Source organism: Vulpes lagopus, chromosome 7 (assembly GCF_018345385.1).
Source record: "Vulpes lagopus strain Blue_001 chromosome 7, ASM1834538v1, whole genome shotgun sequence".
NCBI classification, from domain to species: Eukaryota; Metazoa; Chordata; class Mammalia; order Carnivora; family Canidae; genus Vulpes; species Vulpes lagopus.
This window is the reverse complement of record NC_054830.1, coordinates 17,920,817-17,939,170: the sequence shown is the minus strand read 5'-3', so window position 1 is coordinate 17,939,170 and position 18,354 is coordinate 17,920,817. Positions and strand designations below refer to the sequence as shown.

General features: G+C 39.2%; 1 protein-coding gene across 4 annotated transcripts in view; it reads right to left on the bottom strand.

Annotated features, from left to right (window-relative positions):
• Positions 1 to 18,354, bottom strand: part of ARIH2 (ariadne RBR E3 ubiquitin protein ligase 2) — a 49,077-nt gene that overhangs the window by 19,697 nt on the left and 11,026 nt on the right. The window contains exon 2 of one of the 4 annotated variants that reach the window (XM_041761981.1): positions 10,863 to 10,908. The exons of the other annotated variants lie outside the window; for them this stretch is intronic. Within the exon in view, the coding sequence (XP_041617915.1) occupies positions 10,863 to 10,901 (39 nt within the window). The 5' untranslated portion in view covers positions 10,902 to 10,908. The remainder of the gene's footprint in view (positions 1 to 10,862; positions 10,909 to 18,354) is intronic. 4 annotated transcript variants of the gene reach the window in all.

The following is an 18,354-nucleotide window of genomic DNA, read 5'->3' as shown; positions in this document are numbered from 1 at the left end:
CCAGTAGTTAAGACAGCATGTACATGTTATAGCCACAAGACCTTATTAATAGGGGAAGCAGATTGGGGCACCTGGATGGCTCAGTTGGTTAAGTGTCTGACTCTTGATTTCAGCTTAGGTCATGATCTCAGGGTTGTAAAACAGAACCCTGCATTGGGCTCCGCACTGGCCTAGAGTCTGCTTGGGATTCTCTCTCTCCCTCTGCCCCTCCCCAGCTCGTGCATGCACATGCACATGCGCTCTTTCTCTCAATAAAAAATATGGGGAGGACAGACTAGTTACAAAAATTAACACCCTCAGCTTATCAAGACTAGGGTAGGGCCACAGAAGATAGAGTTGTGTTAGGAGGTCTAGATCAGGCTTCCTTCCTTAAGAGAGCACTGCATAGCACTAGAGTGCTAATGAATCAAGGAGAAACAGGAACACACTTCAGGCCAGGGAGCTAAGAGAACAAACAGAACCTTGATACTCTGCCCCCTGGACCGTATCTTTACATTTTTTTCCCCAAAGATTTTATTTATTTGACAGAGCGAGCATGCACACGCACAAGTAGGCAGAGCAGCAGGCAGAGGGATAGAGAGAGAGGGAGAAGCAGACTCCCCACTGAGCAAGGAGCCCATGTGGATCTTGATCCCAGGACCCTGAGATCACGACCTAAGCAGAAGGCAGATACCGAACCAGCTGAGCCACCCAGGCACCCCTGGACTGAGTCTTTAAACAGGAGCTACCGAGGAACTGTAAGGCAGTTGGTCCACAGATAATAACGGCAGGGGGAAAGACACAGTGATCAACATGTAATCCCTGCTCCTAAAGCTCAAGTTACTCCTAAAAGGAGACAGGTGCACACTTACAAAACAAGGGCATGTTCCAGTACATAATCAGTGTCAAAGGCTATGCAGTGAGTGAGTGCCTTTTTGTCCTATAGCCGAGGTACATCTGGAGAAAACCAAGGTCTCAAGACAACACACTTCACTAAGAATGGGGGTCCCTACTTCCCTTCCATGCAAGGTAACAGGTATCTGATTCACGCATGTTGTTATAGTATTTTCTTATTGAGGACCATGGAGACTTTAGGTCTCGGATTCCTGAATTATAATGACATTTCTTCTAACTATAGCCATAAAAAAAAAAAAAAACTATCCACAGCAAACCACTATCACAAAATAAAGAGACAAAACAAATGGTTTAAAGATAAATGACTGGTTTGGATGTAGCTTCTGGCTACAATTTTTTTTTAACCTGATATTGATATTGTTTTGGACGACCTCCTCACTGGAGCCTCTTATATCACCTCTTACCTAATGGGGCCCAAAACAGCCCTCCACAGTTTCTATCCTGACTTCTAAATATATTGGCATACGTTGGCTACTAGGTCCTATCAAAGGTAGTACTAAACCACCTGGAAAACCAGAGGAGTCCTATGTCCAGCAGCCACCCCCTCGTCTCACCACAGATGGCTTAAGTGGAGCCTTTGAGCTAAAAACAGGGGTCAGGCTGCCTCTCACAGATCCACAGAGCCTAGAATTGGACTGGACAGAGGTTGGCCACTCAATAGATGTCAATCATTAAATGATATCATGTCTTTAATCTGTAGATTTTCAAAATGTAATTCCTCAACTTTCCTTAGGAAACAGAACTTTAACAATACCTTGGTCTGGTCCCTTTATTTGTTTTTTTTTTTTAAAGATTTTATTTATTTATGAGAGACACACAGAGAGAGAGAGAGAGAGAGAGGCAGAGACACAGGCAGAGGGAGAAGCAGGCTCCATGCACCGGGAGCCCGATGTGGGATTCGATCCCGGGTCTCCAGGATCGCGCCCTGGGCCAAAGGCAGGCGCCAAACCGCTGCGCCACCCAGGGATCCCTGATCCCTTTATTTGAACAGCACTAACAACAGCAACAAAACCTCAGAATTTACACACCTGGTGCAGCCCACAATGGAAAACATGGCCTTCTGTTGAAACAAATTTTATTAGTGATTCCAAGTCCACTAATGACAAACTCAGAATATCCCAGCAGAGTTGAATTTTAGTGAAAAGAAATTATATGAGGAGGGGATATATCTACCACTTTAGGAAACTGACAGTGGAGTGATATGAATCTATTCTTTCAATGCCAATAGCCAAGAATACATCAATATATACAAGATAAAAGGCACACAAGTGGGCAGCCCGGGTGGCTCAGTGGTTTAGCACCACCATCAGCCCAGGGCCTAATCCTAGAGACCCGGGATCGAGTCCCACATCAGGCTCTCTGCATGGAGCCTGCTTCTCTCTTTGCCTGTGTGTCTGCCCCCACCCCCGTGTCTCTCATGAATAAATAAAATATTTTTTAAAAAAGAGGCACACATGTATCAGCTATATGTACCTCCCACCAGCCTTCTGCAGGAAGCACTACCGTGATCCCCATATCACAGATGGTGGTGTGAAAATGGCCCACATTATATTCATAGTATATCACAGAAAATCAAGGACTCTCCCTCAATAATCCATTATAAACCTGAAGGAAGGGATCCCTGGGTGGCGCAGCGGTTTAGCGCCTGCCTTTGGCCCAGGGCGCGATCCTGGAGACCCGGGATCGAATCCCACATCGGGCTCCCGGTGCATGGAGCCTGCTTCTCCCTCTTCCTGTGTCTCTGCCTCTCTCTCTCTCTCTGTGACTATCATAAAAAAACAAACAAACAAAAAAAACCTGAAGGAACTCAGAGACCATTAATTTAAGCAAAATTCAGTGTGACTGTGCCTCGCCCTATCATGGATGCCAGGCAATCTACAGGGAAGTTAGGTTCCAAAAGTCTCTCTGGTGGGGCAGCCCGGGTGGCTCAGTGGTTTAGCGTCACCTTCAGCCCAGGGCCTGATCCTGGAGTCCCAGGATCGAGTCCCGCATCTGGCTCCCTGCATGGAGCCTGTTTTTCCCTCTACCTGTGTCTCTGCCTTTCTCTCTCTCTCTGTTTCTGTGTGTCTCTCATGAATAAATAAATTAAAATCTTAAAAAAAAAAAAAAAACCACAAAAGTCTCTCTAGCAAAAACAGCACAGGGGTAGAGTAGTAGTACCTAGAAGAATTTATGCTAAAAAAAAGTAGTCTCAGTAGAGAGGCCATCTTATCCCAGATTTGGGGTCACAAGAGAGAATGGACTGCACAGGTGCCCAGCTGTATCTCAGAGGAAGCAAACATAGTGATTTGGGGGGCAGAAAAGGACATGGTTAAGGGTGCAAGGGTGCCAGTATTTAAGCCATCTTCCACAAGAGGGCCAGGACACACATTGGGGATGATATTAAAACATTAAATATGGGACTCCCTGGTGGCTCAGCGGTTTAGCGTTTGCTTTCGGCCCAGGGCCTGATCTGGAGTCCCAGGATCGAGTCCCACATCAGGCTCCCTGCATGAAGCCTGCTTCTCCCTCTGCCTGTGTCTCTGCCTCTCTCTCTCTCTCTCTCTCTCTCTGTCTCTCATGAATAAATAAAAATCTTTAAAAAAAAAAAATAAAACATTAAATATAAAAATCTGTCTTTTTTGGGATCCCTGGGTGGCGCAGCGGTTTAGCGCCTGTCTTTGGCCCAGGGCGCGATCCTGGAGACCCGGGATCGAATCCCACGTCAGGCTCCCGGTGCATGGAGCCTGCTTCTCCCTCTGCCTGTGTCTCTGCCTCTCTCTCTCTCTCTCTCTGTAACTATCATAAATAATAAATAAAAAAAAAAGAAAAGAAAAAAAAAATCTGTCTTTCTCAAAGTGCAGGCAGCTGAACTCTCTCAAGAAAGAATTCCCTGAGTATTCACACCATTACTATTTAATGCTCAGAGAGCTCAGTAACCCATTCTGAATCAATACTTCACAACTGGGGAGTCTTCCATTTTTCTGTACGCTTTCAATTGTGGAGAACAGAATCTTTTAGCAGCATCAAGATGAGGTCTTGCTGGACTGTTTTGATCAAGATTAACAACCTATCAGTGGGCAGCCTGGGTGGCTCAGTGGCTTAGCGCCACCTTCATCCCAGGGCCTATCCTGGAGTCTCGGGATCGAGTCCCGCGTCAGGCTCCCTGCATGGAGCTTGCTTTTGCTTTTGCTTCTGCCTATGTCTCTGCCTCCCTCTGTTTCTCATGAATAAATAAATAAAATCTTAAAAACACACACACACACACACACACACACACACAACCTATCAGTACTATTTTCTGGACTCCTCAACTCCATAACCCTCAGCATCACCTTCCCGAAACCCTGATGTAAAAGTAATAATACCAGACAGCTCTTACAGAGAGCTCTCACATCTTGCTAGATCAGTTCCCATCCTGTTTAAAACCCATCAATGTTTTCCAGTACTGACTAAACAAACCTTAAGCCCTCAGTGTAAGAATCATCAAAACCCCTATGTCCTGGACTCTAGCAACAAACCAAGTGATTCTAGCACCCCCATGCATTTTGCTTACTATTCTCTGCCAAGGATGCCCTTTTTTTTTTTAGCAAATACTTGGACATTAAAGAACATACTTCTGTAGAACCTATGTGTCATAGAGGAAATCACAAGAGAAATTAGAAAATATTTTGAACTGAATGATAATGAAAATACCACAGAATAAAACTTGGCGAGATACTGCTAACATGATGCCAGAGAGAAATTTACAACTGTAAATGTTTATGTTAGAAAAAACAAAACAAAACAAAACAAAATCAATGATATAAAGTCCCCTTAAGAAACTAGAAAAAAGGGGTGCCTGGGTAGCTCAGTTGGTTAAGTGTCTGCCTTTAGTTCAGGTCATGATCTCAGAGTCCTGAGATCAAGCCCCACATCAGGCTCTCTGCTCAGTGGAGAGTCTGCTTCTCCCTTTCTGTGCTCAAATGTGTGCTTGCTTGCTCTCCCCCGCCCCCCATAAACAAAATCTTAAAAAAAAAAAAAAAGAAACTAGACAAAGACAATAAAAATAAATGTTTAAAAAGGTGGGGGGGCTGGGTAGAGTGTTCAGTTGGTTATACATTCGACTCTTGGTTTTGGCTCAAGCTCGGGTCATTATTTCAGATGAAGCCCTATGTTGGGCTCTGAGCTCTGGGAGGAGTCTGCTTGAGGATTTTCTCCTTCTGCTCCACCCTCCCCACCCCCACAGGTGCATGCTCATGCTCTCTATTGCATATAAATAAATCTTAAAAAAAAAAAAAAAAACTAGAAAAAGATGACTAAACTCAAAGCAGGTGAAAGGAAAAAATTATAGAGAAAAAAAACAGAAATAACTAAAAATTCAACCCAAATAATACTGAAGATCAACAAAACTTAAAAAGATCAACAAATGTGAAAAAAACTTTAGCTATAACAATTAAAGAAAAAAGAGAATACAAATTACCAATACCGTGGTGAAAAAGGGACTACCCCTACAAACCTTGGTGATACTAAAAGTAAAATACTACAAGTACTAAAAGTAAAATAAGAGACTATTATAGAAAATCTAATTTTAATAAATCTAGTATCTTTTTTTAAAGATTTTATTTATTTATTCATGAGAGACAGAGAGAGAGAAGCAGAGACACAGGCAGAGGGAGAAGCAGGCGCCATGCAGGGAGCCCAATGTGGGACTCGAACCGGGCACTCCAGGATCACGTCCTGAGCCAAAGGTAGACCCTCAACTAGTGAGCCACCTTGATAAATCTAGTATCCCTTGATAAATCTAGTATCTTAGGTGAAATTGACAAGCTCCTTGAAAAATAATCAGCAAAACTGGCACAAAATGGAAAAGATAAACTGAGTAACTTTATGTCTATTAAAGACATGGAATTCATGATCAAAATTTTTCTCACACAATTCCATCCCATAAATTTTTACTGGTGAACTCTAACAACACTAATCTCACACAAACACTTTCAGTAGCTCAGAAAAGGGAAAGCAATACTTCTTCCAAATTTATTTTATGAGACTAACATACCCCTGGATACAAAAATCTGACAAAAATATAACAGAAAGAAAATTACAGACCAGTATCCTTTATGAACATTGACACAAAAATCAATCCAAATATTTTAACAAGTTAAATCCAGAAATATAGAAAAAGGACAATATATCATATGAAGTGACGTTTATCCCTGGAATGGATAGCTGATTTAACATTTGAAAGCTCCTATTGTAATTCATTAAATTAACAAAATAAAAGTGGGAAAATTATAATTTCAGTCACAGAAAACCCATTTGACAAATTCAATATTCATTCAGGAAAAAATTCCCAGCAAATCAAGACAAAATGTGAATTGCCTGAATCTGATAGAGGGCACCTATGAAAAGCATTGTATTCAATGATGAAACAGTGAATGCTACTATCAGGAAAATGGTACAGATGACCACCCTCACCATTTAACATTATATTAGAGGCCCTAGCCAGGGCAATAAGGCAAAGGGGGGGATAAAAAGATATAAAAGATATTAATAAAATATTGGAAAAACAAGAAGCAAATCTGTCTCTATTCCTAGATAAAATGACTGTTTACTCCGAAAATTCTAAATGAATGTACAAATCTACTACTAGAATAAATGAATTTAGTAAAATAACAAAATACAAAGTCAAGTGTGTTTCTATACAGCAGCAAACAAATGAAAGCTAAAATTTAAAACAGGTGAAATGTGTTTTAATAATATATATTAATTAGACTAATACATCTAAAATATTATTTTAGGGACGCCTGGGTGACTCAGTGGTTGAGCATCTACCTTCGGCTCAGAGCGTGATCCCGGGGTCCTGGGATTGAGTCCCGCATTGGGCTCCCTGCATGTAGCCTGCTTCTCCCTCTACCTGTGTCTCTGCCTCCCTCTCTCTCTCTCTCTCTCTTTCTCTCATGAATAAATAAAATCTTTTAAAAATAAATAAAATATATTATTTTAACATGTAATCACGAAAATTATTCATGAACTATTTTATTTCACATCTTTTTTTCATGTAAGTCTTCAAAGTACACTGTATATTTTAGAATTATACCAATTCAAACTCGCCACATTTCAAATGCCCAGTGGCTACATGGGGTCATAGCCACCAGACTGAACAACATAGCTCCAGACTGAACACAGAAATCAGAATTAATCAAAATCGAAGCAGGGTTTTTTGGGGGACAGAGGGCACAAATTAAAAGTTGATCCTAAAATCTGTGGAAGGTAAAAGGTCCAGAACATTTCAAGCCTTCTTGAAAGAGAAGAACAAAGTTGAAGGACTTAACACAATCTGACTTCAAAACTATGAAGCTACGGTAATCAAGACCGTGAAGTATAAACAGGCTTAGAAACAGATACCAATGAAAAAGAATAAAATCCAGAAGTAATCTCAGACATTTAGGGTTAATTTTAAACAGAGGTGCCAAGGAAGTCAGTAAAGGCAACATTCAACAAATGGTTCTGGAATAATGGAACATCATTATACAAAAACAAACCACAGAACTTAGACACTTCATAGCCCGCAAAAGTTAACTCAAAATAGCCCATACATTTAAATGTAAAACTAAAAACTATAACACTTCCAGAAGATAAAATCTCTGCAAACTTGGTTGCAGATTTCTTAGATACAATAATGAAAGCACAATCTTTAAAAGAAAAAAATCGATAGACTGGACTTTATTAAAATTAAACTTTTATTCTCCAAAGACATTAAGAAAATGGAAAGGATACTCCAGAGTAGGAGAAAATAATTACAAATCGTATATCTGATAAAGGACTTAATACAGAATCTATAAAGAACTCATGGAACTCAAAGACGACAAACAACTCAACTTTTAAAAATGAGCCAAAGATTTGAACACTTTACCTGAAAAAAGTATGAACAGTAAATAAGCAAAAGATCCTCAACATCACCAGTCATAAAGGAAATGCAAATTAAAACTACAAGATACCACTTCACAGTCTCTAGAATGAATATAATCCGAAGGACAGTCAATATCAAGTTCTAGCAAGGATGTGGAAAGAATGTAAAATAGTCATCACCTTAGAAAACAGTTTGGCAGTTTCTTAAAACATTAAACCCACGCTTACCATACAACCTAGCAATCCCACTCTTAGATATCTATCCAAGAGAAATGAAAACATATGTCCATTTAAAGCCCTGGACATGAATGGTCATGGCAGCATATTTCATAATAGGCCCAAACTAGAAACAACCCAATGTCCATCAACTGATGAATGAATGCATAAACAAAATATATCCATACAAAGGAAAACCATTCAGCAATAAAAAGGAAAGCACTACTGACATCTAATACCACATGGATGAAACTCAAAACATTATGCTCAGTGAAAGAAGCCAGATACAAAAGACCACATATCGTACAATTCTATTTATATGAAGTTTCTAGAAAAGGTAAAACCATAGAGGAAGAAAGATGATCTCAAGTTGCTTGGGGCTGTGAGTAGGGACTAATGAACACAAGGGAACTTTCCAGATGATGAAAATGTTCTGTAACTCAGATTATTGTGATGGTTACATAGCTGCATAAACTTACTAAAATTCATCTAATGGTACACTTTAAAATGGATGAATGTAATGGAATGTAAATAATACTTCAATAAATCTATATAAAAATAAAATCGGTTGATGGCTAGATACATAGCAAAGCACATGTAGCAAAAGGTTAGCAATTGTATAACCTTGATAGTAGGAATTTGGATGTCCACAAATCCTTAAACTTCTTTGCATGTTTTAATTTTTCAGAAAAGAAGTCAGGAGGGGAAAGTTTGTCAAACTTAATGTAATTATAATAACTTGCATAAACAAATGTCACAAGAAAAGGTTGATCTTTATGCTACTGTATCAAATAGTCACTCTGACCTTTTACTTACTCCTTGAAATGAAAAATTCCCCTTGGAGTTTTAACATAGTTTTGACCAAAGGTTAAATGATCATACAATGTGAATTACTGCATAAACAGATAAAACTTCCACATAGGTCCATACTGCTAATAACTTTACAACAATCTCTGGCTCTCTCTCTCTCCACCTCCCAGACCAAGTCTTAGTGTTCCACTAGATGCTCTGCTCCTAGTCTTTCAGCTCCTTCAATGTTGCTGTTCACAAAGCACAGCTCTCAGGCCTGTCTTTGAGTCATCACAGTCCTGCTTAAGTCTTGGTAGGTGTGAACCTGAACCCCAAAGGTAAGAACTCCTCTCTCTATTTTTCCTGGGAGCTGGGGAAGGGAATGTGATTGATCAAGGTAGGGAAGGGAGGGCAAATAGTGGTATAAAGTTTATCAAAGACTGAAGGATGCCCTCAAGTCTCTGGTAGTCCAGAGTCAAAGATGTGATAAGAGCAGAGGCCAAGGGAGCCTATCTCCCTTTTTCTCCTCTTTCTTTGTACCCTCAAACCTGACCAACAAGGGGGTCAGGAGCCTCCGGGGAGCTTTCCTTCAGCTTGAAAAAACAGTGGAATCACTCTCTGTTGTCATTTTAAACATTGCTCTGCATTGCCAACCCAATCTGGCTTTGTTTTGCCATTGCATTTATAATCCCAACACCCTCAAATAGTTTTTAGTTCTGCATTTTAGGAAGCCCTTAGCTACATCCATGTTGGAAAGGACTTTGCTTCTGGTCATTAGTATTGCCCCAAGGCTGCAGGCAAAAATATTTGGTCATCTTCTACATAGATTGTATTCTATGTTTGGGACAGATGCTTAAAAGTTATTTCCCTGAAACAGGCCCTCAAAACATGTTCAGTAGTTCCCATCTGTACATAGATACCTAAAGGAGTAGATGGCTGCTGGGGCATCAAGTTCTCCTTTCTCTTTCTTATAAACAATGCAATAAGTGTGCCATATAATTCTATCCCTAATTCCTAAGTAGGGCTTGGGGGATGGGAAGTGGGGACCAGTGGGAAATCCAGAATATGCACTAGTGATGCTAAGATTTTCTCACAGGGACATAATAAAGCGTGTATTAATTCTTTAGCCACTGTTACCAGCAAGGAGCTCCTCACTGGTTATTAGTACACAAGTCTACTACATCTGCATTTTATTAGATATTCTGGGGGCACCTCCTTCCATGTTCTAAGGGCTTCAGAGACTAGAGAGATGAAATAATGTAAACATCCAACTGTTACTTAGAGCAGAGACTACCTTGACAAGATAAAACTTCTGAATCTGCATGGCCTCCAACCCACTTATTACAAGGAGACAGCAGCAGGATTTCAAGACTTCAGATAAGGTAATTCCAGCAGCAAGCAATATGGTTATCAGCTTATATTTCAGCAATTCTGTGACTTGCTGTCTCATCCTACGTTTCAACCTTACTGTCTATATTTTCTCCATTAGGTCCCTAAGCAGAAAGCAGACTGTGGTAAAAATGATTTTTAAAACCACAGGTCCCCAAGTCCACCTCAAGTCTGTTAGTAAATGAGAGCCACAAATTTCTTTGTCTCTATCAGAATTTTATATTAATCATTGGAACAAACATTTCTTGATCTCCTGACCACGAAGAACTTAAAATACCAGAGCGAGATAAACCTTGCTACTGAAGGAAATCATAAGTACACACAACATTTTGGATCCTTTCTAATACACAGCCAAGAGCCACCTTTGGAAAAAATGTTTTAAGTTTCAGGTATTTAACAGTTATTACTTGACATCCCAGAGCACTTGGATAGTATGTTTATTACTCAAAATAATGCATAGAATGTGCTAATTTTATGTAAGGACCAAGGTACACAGTGAATAGCCTCTGCTATTGACAACAGTTGCCCAAGGAAACCTCTAAGCATGGTCAGTTGCTTCTTCCTCTTTTTAGTCTCCTACAGCTGGTTCAAGCTGTCCAGCCCTTGGGGACAAGTTAATAACACAGCTTGCAAATAGATCTTTCCCCCAGAAAAAAGAAATCCAGCAGCCCACCAAATCTGTCACCAGCCCTTCCCACACTTACCAGTGCCATAGGGAGGATGCAGCTGATGGCAGTGAGCATCAACGGCCTGAAAAAATACAGGTGGTAGTTTCAATTTTTATTTAGAATTCTTACTTGCCAACTGCCTGAAAATTTTTAAGGCTACACGATTGGGTCTCGATGCCTCAGCCTGTGTTAAGCCACTTTGTGGTCCAATCACATTTGTTAATAAACACTAATGGTAATTCAATAAACAGCAGAGATGAAGGAAAGGAGTGAATTGTGGGTGAGCTTCTGGGTCTAGGGTAGAAGGGGACATGATATAGGAAAGCTAGCCTATGGAGATCAAGATGGATGAATTCAGGTCTTGGAGGGTAGGGGGTGGGGTGAGAAGGTACTAAAGGGATAAGAGGAAGAAACAAGGTTAAAGCACAGAGACAAAGGAGTAGGTGAACATGACCCTAGAATGGGACAAAATCAGCAGCAGGGGGGGGGGGGGGGGGGCCCCTTTAAAACCCCCCCCTTTTAAATTTTTTTTCCCCAATTTTTCCCCCCAAATTTTTTTTAAAAAGGGGGGGGGGTTTTTCCCCCTTTTTTTTTTTTTTTAAAGGGGTTTTTTGGGGGGGGGAAAAACCCCAAAAATTTTAAAAAAAAAGGGAAACTTTTTTCCCCCTTTTTTTTTTTTTTCCAACCTTTAAAAAAAAATCCCCCCCCCCCCCCCAAAACCCCAAAAAAAAATTTTTGAAATTCCCAAAAAAAAAAAAACCCCCTTTTTTTGGGGTTTTTTTTTAAAAAAAAAAAAACCCCCAAAAAAAATATTTAAAAAAAAAAAAAAAAATTTTAAAAAATTTTTTCCCCCCCCCAAAATTTTAAAAAATTTTTTTTTTTTTTTTTAAATTTTTAAATTTTTTAAAAAAAAAAAAGGGGGAAAAAGGGGAAAAAAAAAGGGGGAAAAAGGGGGCTTTAAACCCTTAAAAAAGGTTTTCCTATTTCTCTTCCACTCTGCATGTTTTCCTCAAATGTCTGGTGATTCTTGGTTAAAAACAAAGGGTCACCAAAAAGAGGGGGAATGAAGTAGTGATAAATGCTGTAACTTCGATGAACCTCAAAAACATCATGCTAAGTGAAAACACCCAGACACAAAAGATCACATACTGCATGAATCCCTTTATATGACATATTCAGAATAGGTAAATCCATAGAGACAAAAAGCAGATTAGTGGTTGCCTGGTGCTGGGGAGATTGGGAAAGAACTGTTTAATGGGTACCAGGTTTCCTTTTGGGTAATGAACATGCTTCTAGAACTTGATGGAGATTACGGTTGCACACTGTGAATGTAGTAAATGCCACTGAATTTCAACTTTATTTTTTTTTAATTTTTAAAAAGATTTTATCTATTTATTCATGAGCGACACACAGATAGAAGCAGAGACATAGGCAGGGGGAGAAGCAGGCTCCCCGTGCGGAGCCCAATGTGGGACTCAATCACAACCTGTGCCAAAGGCAGATGCTCAACCACTGAGCCACCCAGGCATCTCGAATTTCAACTTTAACATGGTTAATTTTATATGAATATTACAATTTTAAATGGGGAGGAGGTGTCAGGAAAACGAATCCTAACTCTGTATGTGGACAAAATCTGTCAACTGTCAGGCTTTTTTTTTTTAGGGTGCTTAATTACAGGAAGCTTATAAATAAGACTCAAGAGTCCCCAAAGTGACCAATGAAGTCAGTCCAATCTCACACTCTCTTAGGGCCCTCTTTCTCTCCGGGTTATGCTATGTTCAAAAATAAGCAGATTATTTGCCTAGAAACCCAGTGAGGGCATGGTTGACTATTTTATATAGAAGCCTTTAATTTGGGACAACGGGATGGCTCAGTGGTTGAGTGTCTACTTTTGGCTCAGGGTGTGATCCTGGAGTTCCGGGATCAAGTCCCACGTTAGGTTCCCTGCATGGAGCCTGTTTCTCTCTCTGCCTATGTCTCTGCCCCTCTCTCTCTGTGTGTCTCTCATGAATAAATAAAATCTTTAAAAAAATCTTAAAAAAAAAAGGAAATCTTTAATTAATCCCCTCATTTACAATTCATTTATCTCTTCCAGCCTTTGCCAGTCAAATCAGAGCCCACAATCTCTTCAAAGATCTGCTGGACAAACTGGCTCCTGTGTGTAAGGTCCTCACATGCCAGTCCCCTCAACCTACTCTCTTTGTTGTGTTATGAGTTTATAACATGAATACATACACCTTTACTTTCATTTTAATATTTCAAAATCGAAAACTACCTCTAAATTTACCTCATGCTCTTACCTCATGCTCTTCATAATCTCTCTGTGCCTTCCCCAACTCTCCAACCACTGATTTACTTTTTTTTTTTTAAGATTTTATTTATTTATTCATGAGAAACACAGAGAAGAGAGAGAGAGAGAGAGAGAGAGAGAGAGAGGCAGAGACACAAGCAGAGGGAGAAACGGACTCCATGCAGGGAGCCCGATGTGGGACTCAAGATCCCGGGTCCCCAGGATCTAAACTGCTGGGCCACCTGGGCTGCCCTACTTTTTTTTTTTTTTTTTTTTTTAAGATTCTATTTATTTATCCATGAGAGACAGAGATTGAGGCAGAGACATAGGCAGAGGGAGAAGCAGGCTCCCCACAGGGAGTCCGATGCAGGACTCATCCCAGAACCCTAGGACCACGCCCTGACCCAAAGACAGACACTCAACCAGGTATCTCACTGATTTACTTTACTTCACAATGGGTTTTCATTTTCTAGAATTTTATGACTGAAATCATAAAAATAAATAAATAAATCATAAAATATTTACTCTTTTCCCTCATGCATACTTTTTTGGGATTTACCAATGAGGCTTATGAGCCATTCACTTTTTATACTGCTAAGAGATATGTTGTTTAATAGGCATGCCACTATTTGTTTATTCATCTGTTTGTGGATATTTGGGTTGTTACCAGTTTTTGGCTGTTGCAAATAAAACTGTTACAGACATCTGAATATCAAACAAACAAAGACAAATGGGGGGGACAAAGGTATGTGAGGGGAGCCAACCATCTTGCAGCAGAAGCCAATGTTAACACACCTTCAAAAAAAGGTCTGATGTGTTCTACATCATAAAATTCAAAACTTTTAAAACATTCACATTGTATTTATGATTGCAGATATTATTAGTCATTTTTATGGCTACTCATTATCTACATGGACCAAAGAACCCGCTTTTATCTCGATAACCAATTACATAGAAAGTTACCGTTAGACATCAAAAATATTACAGGAAAAAAAATACAGGAAACATCCAACTTGCCAGTATACGTGGGTGTCTTTATCCTAATCCCACTCCAGTTATGAAACCAGTACGCTCTGAACATTGGACACATCGTTTCAGCAGCCAAAGAAAGGACGCATTCTTTCCTCCTCGCTTTAATAATTGTTTCACAATTCTTTTGTACTTCCACATGAATTCTCCACATGAATATAATGTATAATTTCTTACCTTGCCTCTGAAGATTTTATTATGTCTGCATGAAGTTCAGGTTTCTGTATCAAAATTGACAAAACTAATTCTAAGATGCACACTAAGCTGGAAACCACACATCTACGAAGTATATACTGTCTCTGTTTAGAATTCACTCAGCTTCATGGAAGTCCTTTGACCAGTATACCTTCTATTTACAAATGGGAGAATACAGAAATAGAGGTCTGGGATTAAATTCTCAACTTTTGCATTTATAAACCTAGCTTAGATAGATCAACAACAAGCAACTGTCAAAGAGTTTAAACCCTGGCTTACAAACAACAGTTGTTGTTGTTGTTTTAAATTTTATTTATTTATTCATGAGAGAGATACAGAGAGAGAGAAGCAGAGACACAGGCAGAGGGAGAAGCAGACTCCATGCAGGGAGCTGATGTGGGACTTGATCCTGAGCCTCCAGGATCACACCTTGAGATGAAGGCAGACGCTTAACCACAGAGCCATCCAGATATCCCACAGTTTCTAATCAGCATAAATACACAGCAAGAAATATGCACAGAGTAGTACAGAGACAGGAATGTCCAACTCTGCCAAGGGACCAGGGAAGGCTTTGTGGGAAAAGGGAGTCAGGGGAAATCCTCAGCTTCCAGCTTGGTGAATGGTGGTATCACCAATCAAGACAGAGAATCCAGGAAGCTAAGTCTGATGGCATTGGAGTTATTTCTTGTAAAAGGAGGCAAGGCAGAATCTACAGATTCTACAAAATGATGGGGAGAACCTAAAATAAGGGATAAAAGGAATGAGAATGGGTAGAGCATGTACTGGCCAAGAACGAAATCGCTAGTCAAAGAGAGCAACTTTCCCAGATGGAGACCACTCTTTGTTCATTTCTGTAAGAACAGCTCTGTTCTTTTAAACTCTCCAAACCAACCTTTTGCTCACTTTCCTTGCATTTTTCTGTTTATGGCTGATAACTTGCGGTTTTCACAGTAAAACCATTTCATGTGTATAAAGCTTCATGACAGTTCAAAAAAAGGGAACACAACATAAGCTTCATATTCTGACAATTCATGTCAATTTGAGTAATCAAGCCACAGAGCAAACACATTTTAGGAAGAACAAGATGAGAAGCTTCCTGTATTTCACTCTGTACCTGTCTCAAATCTTTCCTTAACACTTCCCTCTTTCAGGCAGAGAAATCTAATCTCAAACTTTTCCTAAGGCAGCAGGGGAAAGGCTAAATTAAAAATTAGGGGTGAGGGGGTATGGAACAGAGCACAAGTTGAAGAAAAGTAAGGAGATGCCCAAATAATAAGAACTCCAAAATCAACCAAGTACTTCATTAATTAGTGCTGTTAATGCAGGCCCAAGATCAAACACTGCAGTCAACCAAAAATGTAGAAATAAGACAGGTACTATGCTCCCCTGCATTCTTTTCCTGGTTCCAATTCAAAATTCATTTTGTGCTATTTTTACTTTTCTTATTAGTGGGCCCCAGGAGAAAGGAACCAGAGGCTTCCAATAAAGGCAAAAAACTAAATAAATAAATAAATAAAATCCAAAGTACATGATCCATCTACCACATGCATACTCAGAGACATCATCAGCAATATATCACCTAGAACCTTCTTCAATGTGGCTTTTACTCTATAATTGAAAATGCACAATTCTGATGTGTTCTAAGGAATCACGGCAAACATGTGAAAGTAACAATCCCACTTGATCTGTACTTGCCCTGCCTCTACCATGACCATTTGTTTCATGCGCCAGGCACTTTACATTATCTCATTTAATGCTGTGAAAGAGGTATTATCATTTTACAGATGAGAAAATTGAATCTTACAGATGTTGAGGAACTTGCCCAAGGTCACACTATATTAAATGGCAAAAAAAGGGAATGGAGCCCAACCATCTGATCACTAGCCCAGGCTCTGGCCAAGGCCCCACAGATACAAAGGCCACATTCATGTTCATAGCAATACAACCAGTCCCCAAGAACTGCAACACATAAGTACTTACCTAAATGCCCAATGGTGAAAGTTTGAGCAAATTATGCCTCAATACTATGGTTTGATATTCAGCCATTTAAAGTGATTTATGAGAATGAAGTAAAAATGGGGAAATACTTGAAATACAGGCATACCTCATTTCATTGTACTTTGCAGATACTGTATTTTTTTAATAAGTCAAAGATTTGTGGTAACTCTGCATCAAGTAACTCTACTGGTACCACTTTTCTAATAGCATTTGCTTTACTTCAGGTCTCTGTGTCACATTTTGGTAACTCCTGCCATACTTCAAGTTTTTTCATTATTATTATGCTTGTTATAGTGATCTATGACAAGTTAACTACGACTCAGTGAAAGCTCAGGTAATGGTTAGCATTTTTTAGCAATAAGGTATTTTTTAATTAAGGTATTCATACTATTTTATAGACACAATACTACTGCATACTTAACAGACTACAGTATAGTGTAAACATAACTTCTATATGCACTGGAAAACAAAAAAATTCATTTGACTTGCTTTATTGTGATATTTGCTTTATTACAGTGGTCCTGAAACCCAACCTGCAAGATTTCTGAGGCATGCCTATATATAAGAAAAAAGCAGAATATAAAAATACACGTACATAACAATTTCAGAATGTAACATCAACTAGGGCAGGGACCATCTATGTTGTTCGATGCTATTTTTCCAGTGCCTACCACATAGTAAGTGCTCAATAAATATTGGTTGAATGAATTGAAGCACAGTAATATTATGTATGAATATGGGTAAGACCTGAAGGATTCTAAGCAAGGAACAAAACTTTTATTTTAGGTTAATGGAATTATGAAAGATATTTTTTCTTTAAGTACCATAGAAACAGCTCAACAATAAAAGGTTAAATATAAATAAGTTCAGGATTAGAACACAAATGTAGATTAAAATCACCCCTTGAGGGGGTGCCTGGGTGGCTCAGCTGGTTGATCAGCCAACTTTTAATTTCAGCTTGGGTGGTGATCTTGGGGTCATGGAGTTGAGGTCTGTGTAGTCAGCTAGGCAGGGAGTCTGCTTGGGATTCTCTCCCTCTCTCTTTGACCCTCTTCCTGTTTGTGCTCTCTCTTTCTCTCTCTAAAATAAATCTTAAAATAAAATCACCCCTTGATCACACATGGTTCCTATGATAGTGTGAAAGCAAAAGAAAAAAGACTAGATTGAATGCTGGCCTTCAATCTGATGAAGAGCTTCTTTTCTGGAAGGCCATAAACATGTTGTGTGTGGTGCCAGGTATTCAGTGAGCACACAAAGTCAGAGATGACAATAACCTTTCTAAATTGGCAAGATAGGGACAACTGGAACACTAGTTGTACTTAGGCAATTCTCAATGTCACTCTGGACATTCTTCATCTCCCTTTAAAAAATAAATTTGTACATAGTAAAACAAACATCAGATTTCCAAACTAAAGCATCATGAATTACGTCAACACACCCACTAACAACCAACTATTTCAAACACAGGAATTTAATCTAGATTCTACTGAGATACAGGCATGCAAAGAAACCTGACATCAGGTCATAAAAATAGAAATCAGATGGCTGCTCAGCACACAAACACTCAGTGTTACCAGGCCCAACTTGAGGATACTTTCCCATTGATAGAAATAAAAAAATAATAATAATTACCATTAACAAATATGCAAATAAAAAGGTCTAAAATCCCACTATATCAAAATACAAAAAAGTTGATTTAGTAAGTAAAATTAAAATGTTTTCCAGATATTATATAGAAACTTGGTGCCACTTAAACGAAAGACTAAGTATAAGGTATTCCGTGAAGAACATCAATTGCTCACGTTACCAGTAACAAATGCATAGAAACAAGACTGTTTTGATCATGAGACTATAAAGACTTCCATACTTCAAGTCAGAAGCCCTGAAAACTAATTATGCTTCATCCACAAAGAGGAAAAATGATCCACCGAAGAAGAGTCATAAAAGAGATTTTCCAGCTACATTTTGCTGAATATCAAACACTAGATTTAAAATAAATTCAAGCAAGGGAGTGGC